At 46.2% G+C, this 18870-nt stretch overlaps 2 protein-coding genes across 3 annotated transcripts; one reads left to right on the forward strand and one right to left on the reverse strand.

Moving 5' to 3' along the window:
- The first annotated feature begins 1840 nt into the window (after positions 1–1840).
- Positions 1841–12282, forward strand: SNX22 (sorting nexin 22). Of its 2 annotated transcripts, none has more exons than XM_043984466.1 (6): positions 1841–1970; positions 2756–2839; positions 3342–3446; positions 4201–4295; positions 5460–5527; positions 12167–12282. In XM_043984466.1, exons 1-6 carry the CDS (start codon positions 1896–1898, stop codon positions 12223–12225), a joined length of 486 nt encoding a protein of 161 aa, XP_043840401.1. In that variant the 5' UTR covers positions 1841–1895; the 3' UTR covers positions 12226–12282. The 2 variants fall into 2 exon arrangements, with proteins under 2 accessions (XP_043840401.1, XP_043840400.1); XM_043984465.1 differs by lacking the exon at positions 12167–12282 and adding an exon at positions 6196–6559.
- On the reverse strand, positions 6975–14851 carry PPIB (peptidylprolyl isomerase B). Its single transcript, XM_043984463.1, has 5 exons — positions 14556–14851; positions 13174–13287; positions 12296–12389; positions 8091–8275; positions 6975–7325 (listed from the first exon to the last, which is right to left on the reverse strand). Exons 1-5 carry the CDS (start codon positions 14688–14690, stop codon positions 7203–7205), a joined length of 651 nt encoding a protein of 216 aa, XP_043840398.1. The 5' UTR covers positions 14691–14851; the 3' UTR covers positions 6975–7202.
- Between the last annotated feature and the right edge of the window lie 4019 nt (positions 14852–18870).

Raw genomic sequence — 18870 nt, forward strand, 5'->3', positions numbered from 1 at the left:
CACCTTGGCAGATGTGTGGAGGATGAATAGGAGAGAGAGGAGACTTGAGGCTGACAGACTAATTAGGAGGCTGTTGCAATAATATAGGTGAGAGGTGATAAGGGTCAGAACCAGAATGGTGGCTCTGTAAGTGGAGAGAAGGGGGAAAATGACTGGATATGTGGGGAATGCAACCTTCCAGATATTCTCACTCCTTCCCTATCTTACACCCAATCCCAGAGCAAACAGGGTTCTGTGGCCTTTTCCTTCTTCTCACAACCTGCATACAACAAAGTTGGAATGTTGAACAGTCTTCTCCTGGGGGCAGATTTTAGGAACAGAGGCAGAGATCATGCAAATGGTCATTCTCCAAAAAGGTCAATGACAAAATGTTTATAGCAGCATCTTTTGGGGGTAACACAGAACTGGGGAACAAAAGTAGATGTCCATGGATTGGGCTGAATAAATTATGGCCCACGAAAGGAATGGAATATTACAGGGTCAAAAAGAAATGATGAACACAAAGAAACACTGAAAGACTTATATGAACTGAAACAATGAAATAAGCAGAACCAGGAAAACAATATATCAAATAACTACAACAATATCAATGGAAACAATAACATAACAGTAAAAACTGAGTGTTGTGGAGTTATAATACCCAATCTTGACCCCAAATAGAGATAAGACATTTTCCCTCCTAGCTTTGAAGAAGTGGGGGACAAGGTGTGAAGGATTCTGCAAATAAAATAATACTTTTTTGATGCATTGTTTAGTTTTGTGGACATTTTTCTTTCTCCTTTTCTTTATTCTAAAGGATGCCTCTCTGGGAGTGGGAGTGGAGGAAGGAATACAGTGGGAAATAAAAGATTATGTAAAAACAAAGGATATCGAGTATATATATTTTAAGAGCAAGGGGAAGGAGACGAAAGCAAAAGATTCTCCAGGAATGGAGGTAGAGCCACGACTAGCATTTTTCCTGCCTGGAATAAGCATCATTTTAAAAAAATTGCCCTCAAAGCAACGTTTAAAGGCAAAATGGGGTGGGGCAGTTAAGAACCCCAGAGCACTGATCCTCATGAGGCATTGGAGAATAAGTGGTGATTGGAACCACTTGGCACACAGTACCTTCCTATTTTCACTAATATTTCTTGTTACCTTGTTACCCAGGTGTCAATCTCAATTCATAGAATCTGAGATTTTACGACGGAACATATATGATATTGGTTTGGGTAGGGGGGGTACTCATTTTGAGCTTCGAAGAGTTAGGTGATTAACTAGTTAAATGTGGTCACAGTGAGGAACTTAGTGAGGATTTGAATCCAGATCCTCTGGTTCTCGAGCCTACGGCCCTTCGTTGTATCATACAGCATTATTTCTTCCAGTACTGGGGGAGTGGGTGTTGTCGGCCACCTCTAACTTTCAGCACACTGGGGGAGAGTGCTGATTGCCCGGCCCTAGTTATTCGTCTAGTTTGGGCGTTCCATTAAAATGTAAGCGGGGAGAGGGCAGGCATTCCTGTCCGCGTTCCCGGCGTCCTCCTAGCCCAGGAAAGAGTAGAAGCTTGTCGAAAAGCGGGACCCTTGAGTAGGTTCCCTGTGCCCCCCAGGGTTCTCTGGAGCTGTGTGTGTGTGTGTGTGGGGGGGTTAACACCCTAACCCCCCCACCCCCAAGCAGACTCCAGCCCCAGGTAGCCTCAGCCGCCCGGTCACAACTTTCTTCAAACCAAGCGAGGAAACCTCGCGGCTGGGGAGAGGGGCGGAGGAGGGGCCCAGGTGGGGGCGGAGCCTGGCGGGGCGGGGCGGGGCCAGTCTGAGTCTAGACCTCGAGGGAGCGTCGGCCCGTCAGTCCGGGAGCCAGAGGCTGAGCTCCAGCAGACGCCGAGCACAGGGGCTGAAGGCGGGCTTGGGTTGGGGATGCTACAAGTCCACATTCCTTCCGTGGGGCCGGAGGCAGCGGAGCCCGAGAGGAGCCTGGAGAAAGGCCACATGGTGAGTGCTCGGGCGGTGCTCCCTTCGGGAAACGGGTCCTGGAGGGGATCCCTGGGGGATTTCAAAGCGTCGGGGAGGCAGCGTTCGCTATCTTGGGACGGACGGAAACGTTGGCCCTGGGATGGGGGCGGGGGGCGTTGGCTCTAACGGGAAGGGGAGACCTGGCCGGGAGCTGGAGGGAGGCTCTCGAACTAGTTTCAACCCGAGTTTCTCTCTCTCTCTGCCTCGCGAGTCTGGGGACTTCATCCCCCTCCCATCTTTATCCTCGATGTTAATTGAGAGGCGGGGGTTGGGGGTCAAAAGGCAGATATTTGCCCCGCCCGCCACCCCCAGAGGGGTTAGCGGCACTTAGCCTAGTCCCAGCCGACTAGGGAGAGGGGAGATCTTCGCACCTTGTCATTGGTGAACTTGGCCCAGGAGGGCAGAGGGAGATTGCATCTGACTCCTTCACCCCCATACACTCCCCCATCCCCCGACCCCGTATCGACCTAGAATGCTGGGAGGGGGAGAGGAAGGAGAGGTGAGTGTCCTGTGTGAGCGTCCCCGGAGATTCCCTGGAGCAGGGGCAGTTCTGAAAGGGCCTTTGTGCAGGGCCGAGCTCAGCTGCTGAAATTGGCTTCTGGGAGAGGGTTGGAATCGGCTCCTCTCTTGACTGCTCTGGGGTAGGAGAAAGCAGTGGGGGCCCTCTAGTTCTACCTGGCCAGTCCCCTACAGTCTTAGCTGTGCCCCGAATACTACTATTTGCCCGGACTACTATTTGCCCTGCTGCTTCCGCCTCCCTTTAGGTGTTCAGAGTAGACGTCCTCTGCAACGGGAGGAGGCACACCATCCATCGGCGCTATAGCGAATTCCATGCCCTGCACAAGCAGGTGAGAAGTAGGTGGTGTCTGTTTGCTGGGACGTGGAGCGAGCTGAAATACATGGCAGACCCATTTCGGTTTTACCTAGGGCAAAAGCCCGCCCTCCACAGGGCTGCTACTCCAAGTTAACACATCTGAGATCCAGCTTTCCTTCAAATTACTGGTCCATCACGGGGTGAAGAAGGGAAGGGGGAGGGGGGAGCGATAACAATGGGAGTATTCCTGTGTGATGCTTAGTTAGGTATGCTGGGGTCTGTGGGTCTATGGAAAGATTGGGGTTTTTTAGGCTCTTCTCTACCTGACTTTCTGAGTACTCTCCCGGGGTACTTAGCTTAAGGTGATCTGAATTTACCACTCCCCTCTATTGGGATCTACCCAGAAGAGGCAAAGTATTGGAGAGGGTAGAGGTAAAGTGAGCAAACAGGAGCCAGAACTAGGTGGATGTTCTATTTGGAGACCCAGTTTTGGCAGGATCGGGAACTCTAAGCAAGTTTCTTATGGCTTTGGACAGATTAAGAAGTCTTGCAAAGTGCCTGATTTTCCCCCCAAACGTGTGCCTAACTGGAGGCCCAAGGTTCTGGAGCAGCGTCGACAAGGCTTAGAGGCCTATATCCAGGTGAGAAGAGCAGAACTGGGCTTTTTTCTAGAGACTAACTTCAGGTCTCAATAGGAAACCCTTTTTTTTTTTTTGAAGTATCTTTCACCACGGGGATGTCTGTCTGTTGTACTCATAGTTGTGATGTGTCGCCAGTCAGTAACACAGTATTGCATGGGGGTCGGCTAGGTGGCGCAGTGGATAAAGCACAGGCCCTGGATTCAGGAGTTCCTGAGTTCAAATCTGGCCTCAGACACTTGATACTTATTGGCTGTGTGACCCTGGGCAAGTCACTTAACCTCCATTGCACTGCAAAAAAAAAAAAAAACCCCAAAAACACCTGCAACCCATTCCTTCTTCATTTCTTGAGATTCCAGGTTTCCTTCTTGACTCATTTCAAGTACCTCCTTCTACATGAAGTTTTCCTTGGTTATAGGTGCCCTCACACAACCACTTTGTTTCTTAAAAAAAAAAAAAATTATGGGGACCAGCTAGGTGGTACAGTGGATAAAGCACCGGTCCTGGATTCAGGAGGACCTGAGTTCAAATGTGGCCTCAGACACTTGACACTTACTAGCTGTGTGACCCTGGGCAAGTCACTTAACCCCCATTGCCCTGCCCCCCAAAAACATTATGTATATACTTATGTCTCTCATTAGAATGTAAGTTCCTTCAGGGCAGGGATTATTTCCTTCTTGTTTTAGCTCCAGTGCTTCTCACTTGTACCCTGCTGCACATTGTAAGTAAATAAAAGTTTGTTGATTGTGTCCCCCAGGGTGTCCTGTATCTTAATCAGGAAGTCCCCAAGGAGGTGCTGGAATTCCTGAAACTTCGACATTTCCCTTCAGACCCTAAGGCCAGCAGCATGGAGTGAGTAGATACTACTGGGAGCTTAAGGGTGGGGGTTGCAAAGGGCCCTCTGGTATGTCTTCAGCTAGTACCCTAAGGACATCAGTGGAGATCTGGGCCCAAGAAGGCAGGTAAAAGCTGGCCTTTGGGGGCCAGGCCAAATCTGTATCCATCTTTTTGTGTGGTTTTTGCTACCCTCCCACCTCGAACACTGACCTGCTGATCATCTTACTATCGCATAACTGATAACCCCAATCCTATTGGTATTTTTCCACATGAACACTTAGCCTTAAAACTTCCTTCCATTCCCCCTTAAGCTAGCCAGCAGTTTAACTAGTAAATAAGTTGGTTTTACTTAGAACCATGGGTTCCCCAGAGGTCGCCCACTGTCCCAGTTGTCTCTACCCCCATCCTCAGACTCCCCTCCCTGGGGATCTGTTGGGGCTTTCCTTGGTTCAGGGCATGACTGCAGTCATTGATGTGCCTCCTCCCTTCGGCTCACTGGGTGAGTTCCTGCCCCGCAACAGTAGGCAAGCTGAAGAGCTCAACTGAGTCCTTACTCTTTTGTCCTCCTTCCTTGGCCAGGGGCTCAGGTCTCACTGAGGTGCCTGCTGCCCCCTTGTGGTCACATACTTCAATGTGGGCATTCCCTCTGATGGTAAAGACAGAAACCTCTACTTTGCCTATTTAAAGGCATCGGGATTGAAGGGACCTTCCTTAGTTCAAGACCCAAAGAGAAGAAAAGTGACATAGCTGGGGACTTTAGAGCCAACAATTTTCCCCCTGTACCATACTGGCTCTTGTGCAATTCTGTGTATTTTCCCATAAATTCTCCAGAGTGACTATATAAGAATGCAGAGTCCTTAAGAGTCTCTTTGGTGGCCTGGATTCCTAGGTTCTATTCCACTCCCATGTTTCTTGGTGGTCAGCTTTCCATTCAAAGCATCCTAACTCAGGGCAGCTAGGTGGCGCAGAGGATAAAGCACCAGCCCTGGATTCAGGAGGACCTGAGTTCAAATCTGGCCTCAAACACTTGACACTTACTAGCTATGTGACTCCAGGAAAGTCACTTAACCCTCATTGCCCTGCAAAAAAACCCAAATAAACAAAAAGCATCTTAGCTCCCAGGCACAACTGGGGACTTTGAAGAAGTAGTTAGCTCTGACCAACCTCTTTTCTCTCTAGTGTTCAGCTACCCCACAGGCCGGTCCTGAACTTCCACAGGGATCCATACCTTCCAAGCCCTTCTCTAGGTAAGTTACATCAAGCGCTATGAAGACGGTAGTGATTCTGGAGCCTGTACTGTCAGTTTGTATAGGCACCAAGCAGGCATGGGGGGCATCCCGGGCCTCCTGTAGTACCATTTGGCCCAACAGTTGACCCAACCGGAGGAAGTTCTGGCAGCACCAAGCACAGCCCCTAGAACCAAGCTCATCTTAAACAGGCTCCTGATTCCTGTTCTTAGGCTGTCCCAATTCCTACCAGAGAGCAAATGGCGGAGCATCATCATTAAGGAGATCGACTGACTTGGCGTTCCTTTGAAGCTCCCCCACCTGGCCTGGCACACTGCTGCTTGGTTTCCATGAACAGGAGCCTGGCTGGTGCTCAGGAAGTACAAGGAGAGCGAGTAAAGATGGCTGTAGGCTCCTGTTTGGGGTCTGTTCTTCACTCCCACCCAGGAAGTGGGAAGAGGGCTAGTTTAGGGGTCAGAAGACAGGTAGTTAAGTCTGACTCTGACTTCCTTCCCCCGGGCCCTGTGAGTCTTATGCTCACCCTTGTAATCAAGGCTAACAAAAGCACTTTGCTCAGGAAGGATGGTGTGAGGACAACATGGGGGTGCAGTGTAAGCAGTTACACCATGGAACTAGTAGCCAGCATCTTTGGTCCCTTCCACTTGGCCTCCATTTTTTTCCCCTTTCAGAGCCAATCCCCAACATGGTGGTGAGTGGTGTGTTGCAGGGGCTCTACAGCTGCCCCACCGTGGCCCAACCAAAGGACCCCTATTTCATACCACCCCTACTACAGCCAGGGCCGTGAAGGGAACAGAACCTCCCCACCAGCTGTGCTGTCAACTGAACCGCTCTTCCCTGCAGCACCCTGACCCTTGGCCAAGGAGACCACAGGTTCAAAGCTCATCTCTTCGGAAAGGACACAATTTTTACTAAGGTGAAGCTAGGCAGGCCCCTGTTATCCCTTCTCTTCTCCAGTTGTGATCCTGATTGGTGGGAGAGTACTGAAGGACTTTCCCCTGTGAGACAGGAAGAACACGGAATAAAAGGAGAGTCTCTCTTAGGGATGAGCCCAAAGGAAACAAAGAACGGGCTGTTTATATTGGAGAAAAGGAATCACAGTGAGGCAAAGCAAGGGCTTAGGCATTATACAGGTGAGAGGCCCGAGGTGAAAATGAGGCTGGATGCTGAGCAGTGAAGCAGAAGCGCCACCTTCTGGAAGGGCAGTTGACAGACCGGGTAAGGGGCAGAGTAAGGAGTAGCATGGCTCCCCAGCGGCCACTAGCCCAGGGCAGGAATAGGTCTCAGTCCTGCTTCCAAAGGAGTCCAGAGGAGGGGACGAGAGAGGACAAAGCAAGGTACCTAGTTCTACAGGAAATAAGCCCTGCTCTTCTTGGGGGAAGGGGGATGGTCTAGGCTGGGCCAAGCTTAGATGCTTATGATGGGCAAGGGATGAACCCAGCCCACTCACTTTCTATAAAAAAAGTTCTCTTCTTTATTGGCATATGTTTCTTTACAAAACTGGGCCTGGAGGGGCTGTGGAATGTGAGGATGGATTCTGGGTCAGCTCCGTCAGATGTCAGCACCACTGGCTGTGCCAGGAGCCCAGGGCTGGATCAGATACCAGACCAGGCTTCAGTCCCCAGAAAGGGGAGTGCTTCCTGCACAGCCTCTATATGTAGCAGGGGTCCAGGAGACCCTACTCCTTGGCAATGGCGAAAGGCTTCTCCACTTCAATTGTGCCACAGTCAGCTATTGTCACATCCTTCAGGGGCTTGTCCCGCCCATCTGTCTTGGTGTTTTCCACCTTTCGGACCACATCCTGATAAGAACAGAGAGGGTCGGGATTAGTGCCATCAAATACAGTCTCACCTAATCTGGAGAAGTGGCTGAGCTTTTGGCCAAAGGGTCAAGTGAGAACAAAGATGTTGCAGCTTGAAACCAAGACTTTCCATTATCCTGCTACCAAGCTCTGGTGACTCATGCAGCACACCCCTACTGGGTACCCCTTTATCATACCACATTTCTAGCCAAAGGAGGAGGTAGTACACTTTGGTACAAAGAGCAAGGATCTGTTCTTACTTAACCATTCCCTAAGGCTCACTTAGAGCCTGGCAGAGGTTGCAGGCCTTGGGGTTAAAGCACAGGCTAACAGAAGTGATAAGTGAGTCACTACCAAGGGTGACAGCTCCCTTTTCACACAGTAAATTCAGTGACTCCAAGGCTACATGGCTCTAGTGGTGGAGGAGGCTAGTGTAACCTTCCCCTAGTCCCACCTGGGCAGATTCACTCTGCCTTCTCCCACTCATAGTCTCTCTCTCTCTTTTTTTTTTTTAGTGAGGCAATTGGGGTTAAGTGACTTGCCCAGGGTCACACAGCTAGTAAGTGTTAAGTGTCGGAGGCTGGATTTGAACTCAGGCACTCCTGACTCCAGGGCCGGTGCTTTATCACAGTCTCTTTAGAGTAACAAGCATAGAGCACTCAGCCAGTCAGGATCTCTACAGGGCCGAGGATGACCATGTTGGGGTTTATCCAGAGATAATGAATGAGGAGACGGAGCCCCATGTGTCCGACCCCCACCACTTACCATTCCTTCTAGAACTTTGCCAAACACCACATGTTTGCCATCCAGCCATGGCGTCTTGACAGTGGTAATGAAGAATTGTGAGCCATTGGTATCCTTGCCAGCATTGGCCATGCTCACCCAGCCTGGCCCATAGTGCTTCAGCTTAAAGTTCTCATCAGGGAAGCGATCGCCATAGATGCTCTTTCCTACAAATTAAAGAATTGCCTGGGTTAGAGTGGAAATCATTTAGGAACACCTCAAGTGAGCTTGAGAAGAAAGAATCAGGACGGAAAAGTAGTTCCTTTCCCTGAAACTACTGTCATATCTCACTGATGAGCAAAATCCAGTTCTAGTTACTAAAAAACAAATGATAAAATGTTTATGGAAATATGCAAGCTGCAGCTAAGCTGTTAAGGAAGGAAAGAAAGGGGACAGAGATGGTAGAAAAGCTGTGGAATGAAATCAGGAGCAAGAAAATGCTTAAGAGAAGAATTTGTGCAAACTATTACCTTCCTGATACTTCAACACGGCAGTGCAAAGATGGGGAGAGAAAGAGTTTGGTAGAAAGTAAAACAGACCAAGACTGATAAGTCTTTACCTGTTCAGCTGCTGGAAGGTTAGGGAGAGAACACAACAAAACATCTCACACTAAGATTTAAAACAAAAGTATTTTTTCTTGTTAGGGAAGGGGGTGGGGAAAACGAGAAAAGATGTTTTCTTACTTTGGCATTGAACGCCCGTAGGACTGAACAGTGATCCCTGACAAATGGAGTTTTATTGTACAAATGATGTTTCTTCCTGGCCCCCAAACTTCCCAACCAGTTTGTAGAGAACATCAACTAGTACATATATATCTCAAGCTAATTGTTCTAGTTCCCCTAGTGGGTCTTGGCTCTTGTACTGTTCCCTTTCCCTTTACTTCCTGTCTTTAAAAAAACCAAATAAACCAGTGGTTCTTTTCTTTACATACAGAATTTCCCTTACTGAAGGCTGTAAGAAGGTTCCTGTTGAATGGAGAATGGCTTAACATATGGTAGCATATGAAAAATCACTGCTACTGAGCTCCAGTTCAAAAGGCTGCCTTCTGGCTTTCCCTCGGTCAGTAATGATCCTTCCCCACAGCAGTCGGCCTGTACTTCTCATATACCTGCCATGGGTCTTTGTGTACTCCAGTTGCAATATTGCTGTACTATATTATGAGCTTCATTGTCAATTTTCATCTCACACATCAGTAAAATGCCAAGTAGGGAGCACTGAAGTGCTCAATAGATGTTTGTCTTAGTTGAGCCACACTTTCATTCCCGACCTCTCAAGCTCCCATTTTTGCATTTTAAAGTGCCCAGTAAAGATCTGGAGCTTCCACACTCAACATGCTTCGGACTCTCCAAATTGTGCTATCTTCAACTGCCCAATTTCTGTGACTGGTTATCACCGTTTACCCAAGTCTCAAACCTTCAAGATTATCCTTGTTCCCATCTTCGCTTTTGACCTGACATCATAATATCGATCCAGACCCTTTAAACTTTATCACTCAAGCTTCAGAACAATACTTTGAGGAGGGTAATAGATCTTTATTTTACAGATGAAGAAGCTGAGTCAGAGATTAAGTGATTTAGGGTCAAACACCTGTTAACATCAGAGGTGACATTTAATCTATATGTTCACAAAGATTTGTCACTTATTCTGCAATGCTTTTGAAAGCTATTTTTCCTTTTTCATTCCCAATACTACCACACAAGTTCAAACCCTACCAATACTTTTATCTGCTATTTAAAAAAAAACTTTTTTTGGCAGGGCAATGAGGGATAAGTGACTTGCCCAAGGTCACACAGTAAGTGTCAAGTGTCTGAGGCCGGATTTGAACTCGGGTCCTCCTGAATCCAGGGCCAGTGCTTTATCCACTGCACCACCTAGCTGCCTCCCTACCAATACTTTTATACCTGTAACAGTAGTCACTTCCTAACTAATTTCCAAAATCCAGTCTCTTATTCCTTCCAGTTTTATCCACATGCTAGTAGAGTAATCATCCTAAAACACAACTTTGATTATGTCAGCTGCCTGGTTAAAACACTGTTTATTGAATAAAATCCAATCTAAGAAACAGGCTCTGTAATCAGACTCAGGATACTTCTGGCTACTTCTCAAGGGTAACGCCATTCTTCCAGTCACCTAAATGATAATCTCCACATCATCTTTTCACCCATCCTACATATCAATCAGTTGCCAAATCTATCTGGATCTGTGTCTTTCTCCTTGTAGTCACTATCCAAGCCCAAGCCCTCATCGTCTTTTGCCTCAATTACTGCAACAGCCTCTTATCTGGTCTCTCTGTACCAAGTCTCTCCCTACTTCATCTTCTACATTGTCATGAAAGTGATTTTCCAAAAGTACAGATCTAACTGTGATAGCCTTAGCTCTTCTCAGCAATACAATGATCCAAGGCAATGCCAAAAGACTCATAATGGAAAATGCTCTTCACATCCAGACAGAGAACTATGGAATCTGAATGTAGATCAAAGCACACTATTTTCACTTTTTTTGGGTTGTTTGTTTCTTCTTTCTTGTGGTTTTTCCCTTTTGTTCTGATTCTTCTCTCACCCCAAAGGGTTTTAAATGCCAAAAAGAAAAGTTTGAATTTAATTCTGGGGTAATAGGGAACCACTGGCATTTCTTAAGCAAAGGTTGTACCTGCTAAGATGTGTGCCTTAGGAATGTGACTTTCACAACTTTGTGAAATCTAAAGGGAAGAAGCGAGTGATTTCAAACAAGAAGACTAATTATTGGACTATTTCAATAGTCCAGATCAGAAATGAGGGCCTAAACTAGACTGGTGGGTATTTGAAATGAGAGAGGGAAAAGGATTCAAGAGATTTTGTAAAACTAACAAGGCTTGACATTAGACAAACTTCTCTAATGATGATCAAGTAAAAAAACAAACAAAACCCCCAAAACAAAATACCCTCAAAGTACAGATTTTACCATGTTATCCCCTTATTCAAACCCCAGAGGCTCTCTATTTGTAGAATCAAATATAGACTCTTCTGACACTCAGGACTCTTCCCAAACTGGCTCCTTCCTACCCTTCCAATCATATACATTATTCCCCTCCACACACACTATGGTCCAACCATACTTTCCTAGTTGCTGCTCCCCATCCCTTGCCCAAAGGTGGTGTGTATATCACATGCCCCCTCAACCCCACCTCCCTCCAAAATGAAAGCTGCTTGAAGGCAGGTACAATTTCATTTCTGCCTTTGTCCTCCAATGGCAAATACAGTACCTAGCACATAGTAGGCTCTTAATAAATGCCTGCTGATGTTTATCTCCCACTACACGAATCCTTCTATCTAGCCAAACTGGTCTCACTTCCCAATCACTGTTTTTATTGCTTCTGTATTTTTGCTTATGCCATTTAGGACCCCTTCCTCACCCTTTCCCCCCAATTAGTCTCAAGTTCTATTGTCTCTAACCACCAGTTTTTGAGTAATTTCCCCACATCTACTGTGAATAAAAATAATTCATTTATCAATCTCATACTGCCTTGTGATGGTTCTTCTACTGTTTTCTGCAACTACAAAAATATCTAAGTTAATTTTTCATTTGGATGTCAATCTTTCCAATTAGATTGTAAGTTCCTTGAAATAAGGACCATTTTAAAGGCCCAAAAGAGCCTAGCACATTGCACTGTCCCTAGGAGATGCTCAATAAATGTGATTATTATTTTTTCTGGGGTGAGAAGTCTTTGAAAGGGGAGAGATCTCACATTATATGTAAAATATCTTTTTGGAAACAGACTTTTTCCAAATGTATCAAGGATTAAAAAAGGTTGGGAAAGAGTTAAGTTTCAAAGATTAGGCTGTGAGACTGTCAAATATAGAAATAATCCCCAATCACAGCAAGATGTGACAGAATTCCAGTGTGTGAATGCTGAGGTACCCCATGATATGGAACTTGTTGAAATCCTGCTTGTTTTTTTACTTGAAATCCATCCGATATGCTGGAAGCAGCTAATTAGCAAGATGCTCGCTATAAGACCTAGGTCAGCATTTCTGCTGCCTGTGAGAGAGATTCATGCCATTTCCCCCTATCCTTTCTAGATTCCTGCAGGATAAAAAAAGCACTGCTGGCCCTGGCAGAGGCAAATGTATATCTATGACGAATTGGGGAAAGAAGATACATAGCCTCTTTCACAAAGAAGCCAACTGAAAGTTCAGGTTAGACATTACCTCCTGTGCCATCACCCCGGGTGAAGTCTCCACCTTGAATCATGAAGTCCTTGATCACACGATGAAATCTGCTACCCTTGAAGCCAAATCCTTTCTGGGGAAAAAAAAGGATATAGAAGTAAGGGATCTAAAGAGACAATACAGCCACAAACCGAGTAGATGGGAGAAGCCCCTTACAAGGTAATCCCAACCCTACTGTTACCACATGCTATGCTTAGGAGCAAGCAGGTTCAGTGCTGTCAGGAAAAGCTATTAAGGGTCCAAGATAGACTCTTTTGCCACTGCCACTGCTTAGAAAGACCAGGTTTCTTCCTGGACATTGCTGGGGAAGTTGTAGTCTTTCATTTACATCATCCCCTCTTGTTATGATGAAAGCCAGGTAGGCAAATAAACAATGAACAAATAAGGTCTTTTGTTACCTTCTGGCCCACAGATAGGGTGTTAGAATGAACTTTAAAAATTGGGGGGGGGGGGGGGCGGCGGCACATATCTAGGTGGTGCAGTGGATAAAGTACTGGCCCTGGATTCAGGAGGACCTGAGTTCAAATCTGGCCTCAGACACTTGATACTTAATAGCTATGTGACCCTGGGCAAATCACTTAACCCTCACTGCCCCAAAAAATAAATCAATCAATAAAAAAAAAGTGTCACTAGCTTTCCTTTTTTTTTTTTTGTGAGGCAATTGGGGTTAAGTGACTTGCCCAGGGTCACACAGCCAGTAAATGTTAAGTGTCTGAGGCTGGATTTGAACTCGGGTCCTCCTGAATCCAGGGCCCGTGCTCTATCCACTGTACCATCTGGCTGCCCCACACTAGCTTTCCTGCAGCTTGGAAAACTTAGGCCCATCACTCTCCTGGGATCAAGTCCCTGCCACTTACCTCTCCTGTGGCCAAAGCCACGAAATTGTCCACTGTCTTTGGAGTTGTCTTCCCAAAAAGACCGATGACAACTCGGCCTACATCTTCATCACCAATTCGTAGATCAAAATATACCTGAAATAGACAAATTATTATAAGCCCTTTCAGTATTCCCCCCCCCCGCCCCCCCCAATATTCCTTCCTTGAGCTTTGAAGCAGGGTTCTAGGTAGAGAAGGGAAGGTGTGCCCAGTGGTTACTAAGGTAAGTGAAAAAGAATACTGTCTTGACTCTTATTTGCTTCTCCAGGTCAGGGCCAAGTCATTCTACCCCAGTAGTTCTCAAGTAAGATTGAAGACCAGGAGGGATCCTTGAGACCCTTTCAGGGGATCTTCAAGACTAAAACTATTTTCTAAACAATACAAGGCCTTTATTTCCTGTTAAAATCCTTTTCCTTTTTCCAACCACCTATCTGTGGGAGGCCAGATTTTCTTCATGTATTTTAACACAAACAACATATCGCAACAGACTGAATGCAGAAGCAGATAAAACATTATTTATGTGAACATGTAATGGGTTTATTATCATTTTAAATGCCTTAACATTTACCAGTTTTAATTTTGAATACTGTAAACACTGACAGATATAACCCATTAAAAAAATCTCTGGGGATCTTCAATAATTTTTGAAGGTATAAAATAGGTCTTGAGACCAAAAAAGTTTGGGAATTGCTGCTCTACGGTAAGGAAGGGATAGGCTGCCACAAACCCCCATAAGAGCTCAAAAGCACCTTCAAACCATGCTTGTATAGACCTCTTGAATTTAAAACGTCTACTCTTACCTGCTAGCTTGGGAGTTATGTATGAAAAGGCAAGTTAGAAATTGTAAGGTAGGGAACGGGGCGGGGGCAAAAACCACCGCAAATCCCTTAAGCAATTTTCTCCAAGCATTGATAATGAACAAGGTCAATATCATAAACTGGTCCTATTTCGGTTCAAACCTGGGGTCACGGACTTTGACTGATTCAGCCATTTAATGGTACGCGGGTTCCAGTTCATCCCTGGTTGCATGGACCCCACGATCAGCGGTCTGGGTCCAGACACGCCAGGGGGGGCCTCTGGGGGAGGCCGATCTACTCTCAAACTGGCCCCCGAAAGCCCAGGTTCGGGGGCCGCGTTTCTACGGGACGCTTCTGCTCGCACATGCCCCGGAGGCTCCCTCCCTGGCCTCCCCTAAGACGCCCCCCCGGCCCCGCCGCCGCCCCTCCCCCCCTCGCCCATCCGGGCTTGGAACGCGGGCATCCACCACGAGGGCCCCGGCCTCCGACCGCCCGGTCTCAGGTCGCGAGAGAGGCGGAACTCCGGAGGCCGGGCGTGGGCGCGCGGCCTCCCCGTCTGGCTCAGACCTTGGCGGTGACTTTGGGCCCCTTCTTCTTCTCGTCGGCCGCGGAGAATCCCGGCAAGAGCAAGAAGAGCACCGAGCCCAAGACGAAGGCGGCCACAACGAGCAGCTTCATGTTCCGCTCCGTCAGACGCAGCATCAAACCTGCGGGCGCGGCCGCGGCCTGGGGAACGCCGAGGCAGGAAGCGGGCGGGGCAGGGACCACCCGGCCACCACCACAATCCACAGGAAATGGGGGCGACGGGGTTTTCACTCCGGGCTCCGAGGACCACAGACACACGATTTCCCCCCCTTGGCCGGCGCCAGATAGAGAATCCCTCCGGGGGGCGGAGCCCAAGCTCTGGAAGCCCGCACCGGAGCGGACGCGGTCTCTTAGGTGGCTGCCACGTTCTCACCAGATCATTGGGCTCCGCGGCTGGCCAACCCTGACGACTCTCTACTGCTACTCGCCAATAGGAAAAATAACTGGGCCGGGAGGGGCCGAGAGGAGATAAAGAGACGCAGTGATTGGACCACGCCTCAGCACAAAGGGAGCCTCCTAGGCCGGCGGGGACCCCTCCCTCTTTGCCTAGGCCCCCTGTCACCCTAGGTTTCAGGCTTGGGATATGCGGCTAGGTAGGCAGGCACAGTACTTATTGGGCGATCGGGGCCCGGAGGATGAAAAAGCATTTCTTGAGTTGCGTATACAAAGTAGCAACTCTATTACCAACTTGGGCTTTGCTACCACGCCACCAATGAGCTCCGCGCAATTTGCCCTGCTGGCTTTCCCTTCCAACATCAGATAATGTCCTTAGAAGGCGTAGCCTGTCGTGATGGATGATTGGTCAGTTAAGAGTTCATTTGACTCTTCTCTAGAAAATAGTTTAGAGATAGGCGATGGGATTCCTCCCTATTCCCCAGGCTCATTCACCTTTGTTCGCTCGTCTCCCTATTTAGAATGCTCTATCCCATCTCCTTCGCCTTCCATACCCTACTAATCCTCCAAGGCACAGCTTGAATGTGCATCTCTCTCAGAGGGGTTTCAAATCCAAATCCTTTAACGGTAAATTCAACATTCGTTCCACTAGATTCTAAATTCTTCCCGGATGTTTTGTTCAAGAATGATATTCTGGGGAGCAGGATGACCAACAAATTCCAGCTCCCTGAAGGGTACCATGAATTTGAAGGTGACAGTCTGTTGCAAATTTCTGTATATATGATTACTTCTAGACTGGAGAAAATGGAAAAAGTAAACAATAGCCTCCAGGATTTGAGGTTGACTTAGAGTGTTGAGCATATGATGCTTTACATTTTTTTTTTTTTTGGTGAGGCAATTGGGGTTAAGTGACTTGCCCAGGGTCACACAGCTAGTAAGTGTTAAGTGTCTGAGGCTGGATTTGAACTCAGGTCCTCCTGAATCTAGGGCTGGTGCTCTATCCACTGCACCACCTAGCTGCCCCTACATTTTTAAAAAATGTTTAAATGAGACCAGACAAGATTGCCTTGATAAATTTATGATCAATTTAACAGGGCAGCTGGCTAGCAGGTACTCTCCTGTCTACAAATGTTCAGAGGAAGCCACAGAACTGGAAATCTATGACACCTGAATGAAAAATCAAAACGTCTTCTAAATGATCATGTGGATGGCTTCAAGATGACTGGTCTGACCTTCATACAGCATTCACAGGAGACTAGTCCATTATTCTTTCCCTTTTTTAGGGACAGAACTCCCACCAGATATCCACTTTTTTCATAGGCTTTCGTGCTCTAATTTTATGGGTTTTGTTTTGTTTTTGTTTTTTTTTGCTGGGCAATGAGGGTTAAATGATTTGCCCAGGTTCACACAGCTAGTGTCATGTGTCTGAGGCTGGATTTGAACTCAGGTCCTCCTGAATCCAGGGCTGGTGCTTTATCCACTGCGCCACCTAGCTGCCCCCTTAATTTCATGTTTAGTGTGTTGTTTTTACCATCTCAATTGACCGATAAACTCATTTGTGGTAGATGCCTTCTCTTGTACTCCAACTTCCAATCCAATAGCACAGTACAGTACTCCTTGAAGGCAAGGGCTTTTTCCTTTCATGTCTCCCCATCTATCACCACTAACAAGCCCACGGTGCTTTGCACTTAAATAGGTGCTTTTCCAGAAGTGCTGAATTGAATTGTTGCTGACTGACCAACCTTATATGTAAGGGTATTTTTTAAAAACTGTAGGGCATTTAGCATGGTCATGGGTGAGAAAATATGCACACTTGCCTTAAAGATTACTTCAATCTTCAATTGTTGAGGATCTGTATACTTCTATATGCCCTGTTAAGATTTGGACTCACTCCTATACTGTAGCTGAACTAATGTAGCTAAATTTTCAGGGCCCTGAAAAGCGCAACTTAGTTTCCTACACTATTAACCCCGAGTTACAAAGCAAACACAGAGTTCAATGGTCCTCTCCTCTACTTGGTTCATACTAGATTCAATTTGTGCAGAGCCTCTTGCATAAAGGACAATTTTAATATTCTCCAACCCACCCAATGGACTTCATCTCCACCTTAGAAAACTCCCAATCAGTGCAGCTGCCACTTACAAACCCTGACTTTTGGTTCTTCCCCATCCTTCCCTCCAAGTCTAGTGATTTTACACTAATAAAGATTACTAAAGAAAGAGATCTGAAACTCATCATGTGATATAGCCCAACCAGGGGTAAGCATAAGATAGGAGAGGACAAGGCTTCACCCAAAAGGAATGAAAATACTAATGCCACAGTCTCAGTAGCACCAGGGTGAATAGATGAGTGGAGAACCTAAATCACACCAAGGCTGGTCCTGACTTGAGTATTAGCTCCTAGAAATGTGACAGGGGAAAAAAAAAGGAAGAAATAAAAAAAACTAAATAGGACCAGCCTGAAAGGTAAGACATTTTATTTTACATACAAAAAGGGTGCAAACTGAGTCCCTTCCCCTCCCAAAAGTGGGGAAGAGGTGTACTTTAAGATCACATTTGTGTTTCTCCTGCTGCCCTAGGAAACGGGCAATTCAGAGACAAAGATAACAGGACCCATGTTCTCCAAAGAAATCGACTCCCCCCCAGGAGGAGCTTTTCCCAGTGGTATATAAGCCCTTATCCCGGTAGAACCATTTCAAATACACTTTTAAATTGACATTCATGTTAAAAAATACAAGTTTCATTTTCACAGCTGAGCTTTGAGACCAGTGCCAGGGTTTTATGAATAAAATATTGCATTACATATTTAAAATAAAAGATAAAAAACTCAAAAGGCATTTAACAAGAATCAGACACATCCACGCAATATCAATTTTAAAAATGATTTCCACAGCTGATTTATACATTTTACAGTAAAAAAAAAAAGTTGCAATCGATATCCCCAACATCCCCTCTTGAAAGTACAAGGGCAAAGGTTAAAGAAATAGACAAAATAATAATATAATAAATTATAGCTTGCAATATATCCAGTGGGAATTTGTGACTTAATATTATTTTCCATTGAGGGTTAGAATATTTTTTGGTATCATCTACATACTTTCTACTGTTACTCTTCTTTCTGTTCGACAAATGACAATCTTTACCAGGATCGGCACGCTGCACTCATCTGTCATCTGTTTTCTTCCAAGAATACTCAGGAACACAGTTTAGAGCAGCTTGAGCTTTAAGTAGGCAGGGTTAGGAAATACATACATACATACGTACACATGTTGGTATATAATTCCACTCCCTACCCCCCAAGAAATGGCTCATTTTCCTGAGACATTCCTAACAGACCGAAAAACCTTTTAAAGGCTTTCTGTGCAAGAGATGACCCAGGATTTGGTCTAGAGCTCAAGAAGAGGAACACTGAAAAAAAAAAAAAAGTCACGTGCACAATGGTGGGGTGGGGAAGAAGAAAGCTGACTGTCAAGATCACCACATTCCCGGTATTCAATAGTAGCAGGGTGATTACAGACCACCCCCATATACTACCAGGGACACCTCTCTAATGTGATACCTTGCAGACACTGATGGCATCAGAAATTTTACTGGAGTGAAAGAAAAAGACATCTTGAGATTAACTGAGGTTTCTTTATAATAATGAGTTTGGTAAATCAAACTAGAAATACATGAAATACACATTCACTTTTTCCTCCACAGGCTGATCTATACACAAATACTGGAGTGGATTTCCTGGTTGATCTGGGGAAATATGCCTTCCACTGTCTATACTAGGTGGAATTTAAATCTAACTACTGTTTTGAGTACAATGGAGAAACCCGTTCTTTTGCACTCAGTTACCTGGAAATGGAGTTAAGGAAAACATACCAACGTTTTAAGACTGCTTAATTAGTCAAGTACAT

This window comes from Dromiciops gliroides, chromosome 2 (genome assembly GCF_019393635.1).
Source record: "Dromiciops gliroides isolate mDroGli1 chromosome 2, mDroGli1.pri, whole genome shotgun sequence".
Lineage (NCBI taxonomy): Eukaryota > Metazoa > Chordata > Mammalia > Microbiotheria > Microbiotheriidae > Dromiciops > Dromiciops gliroides.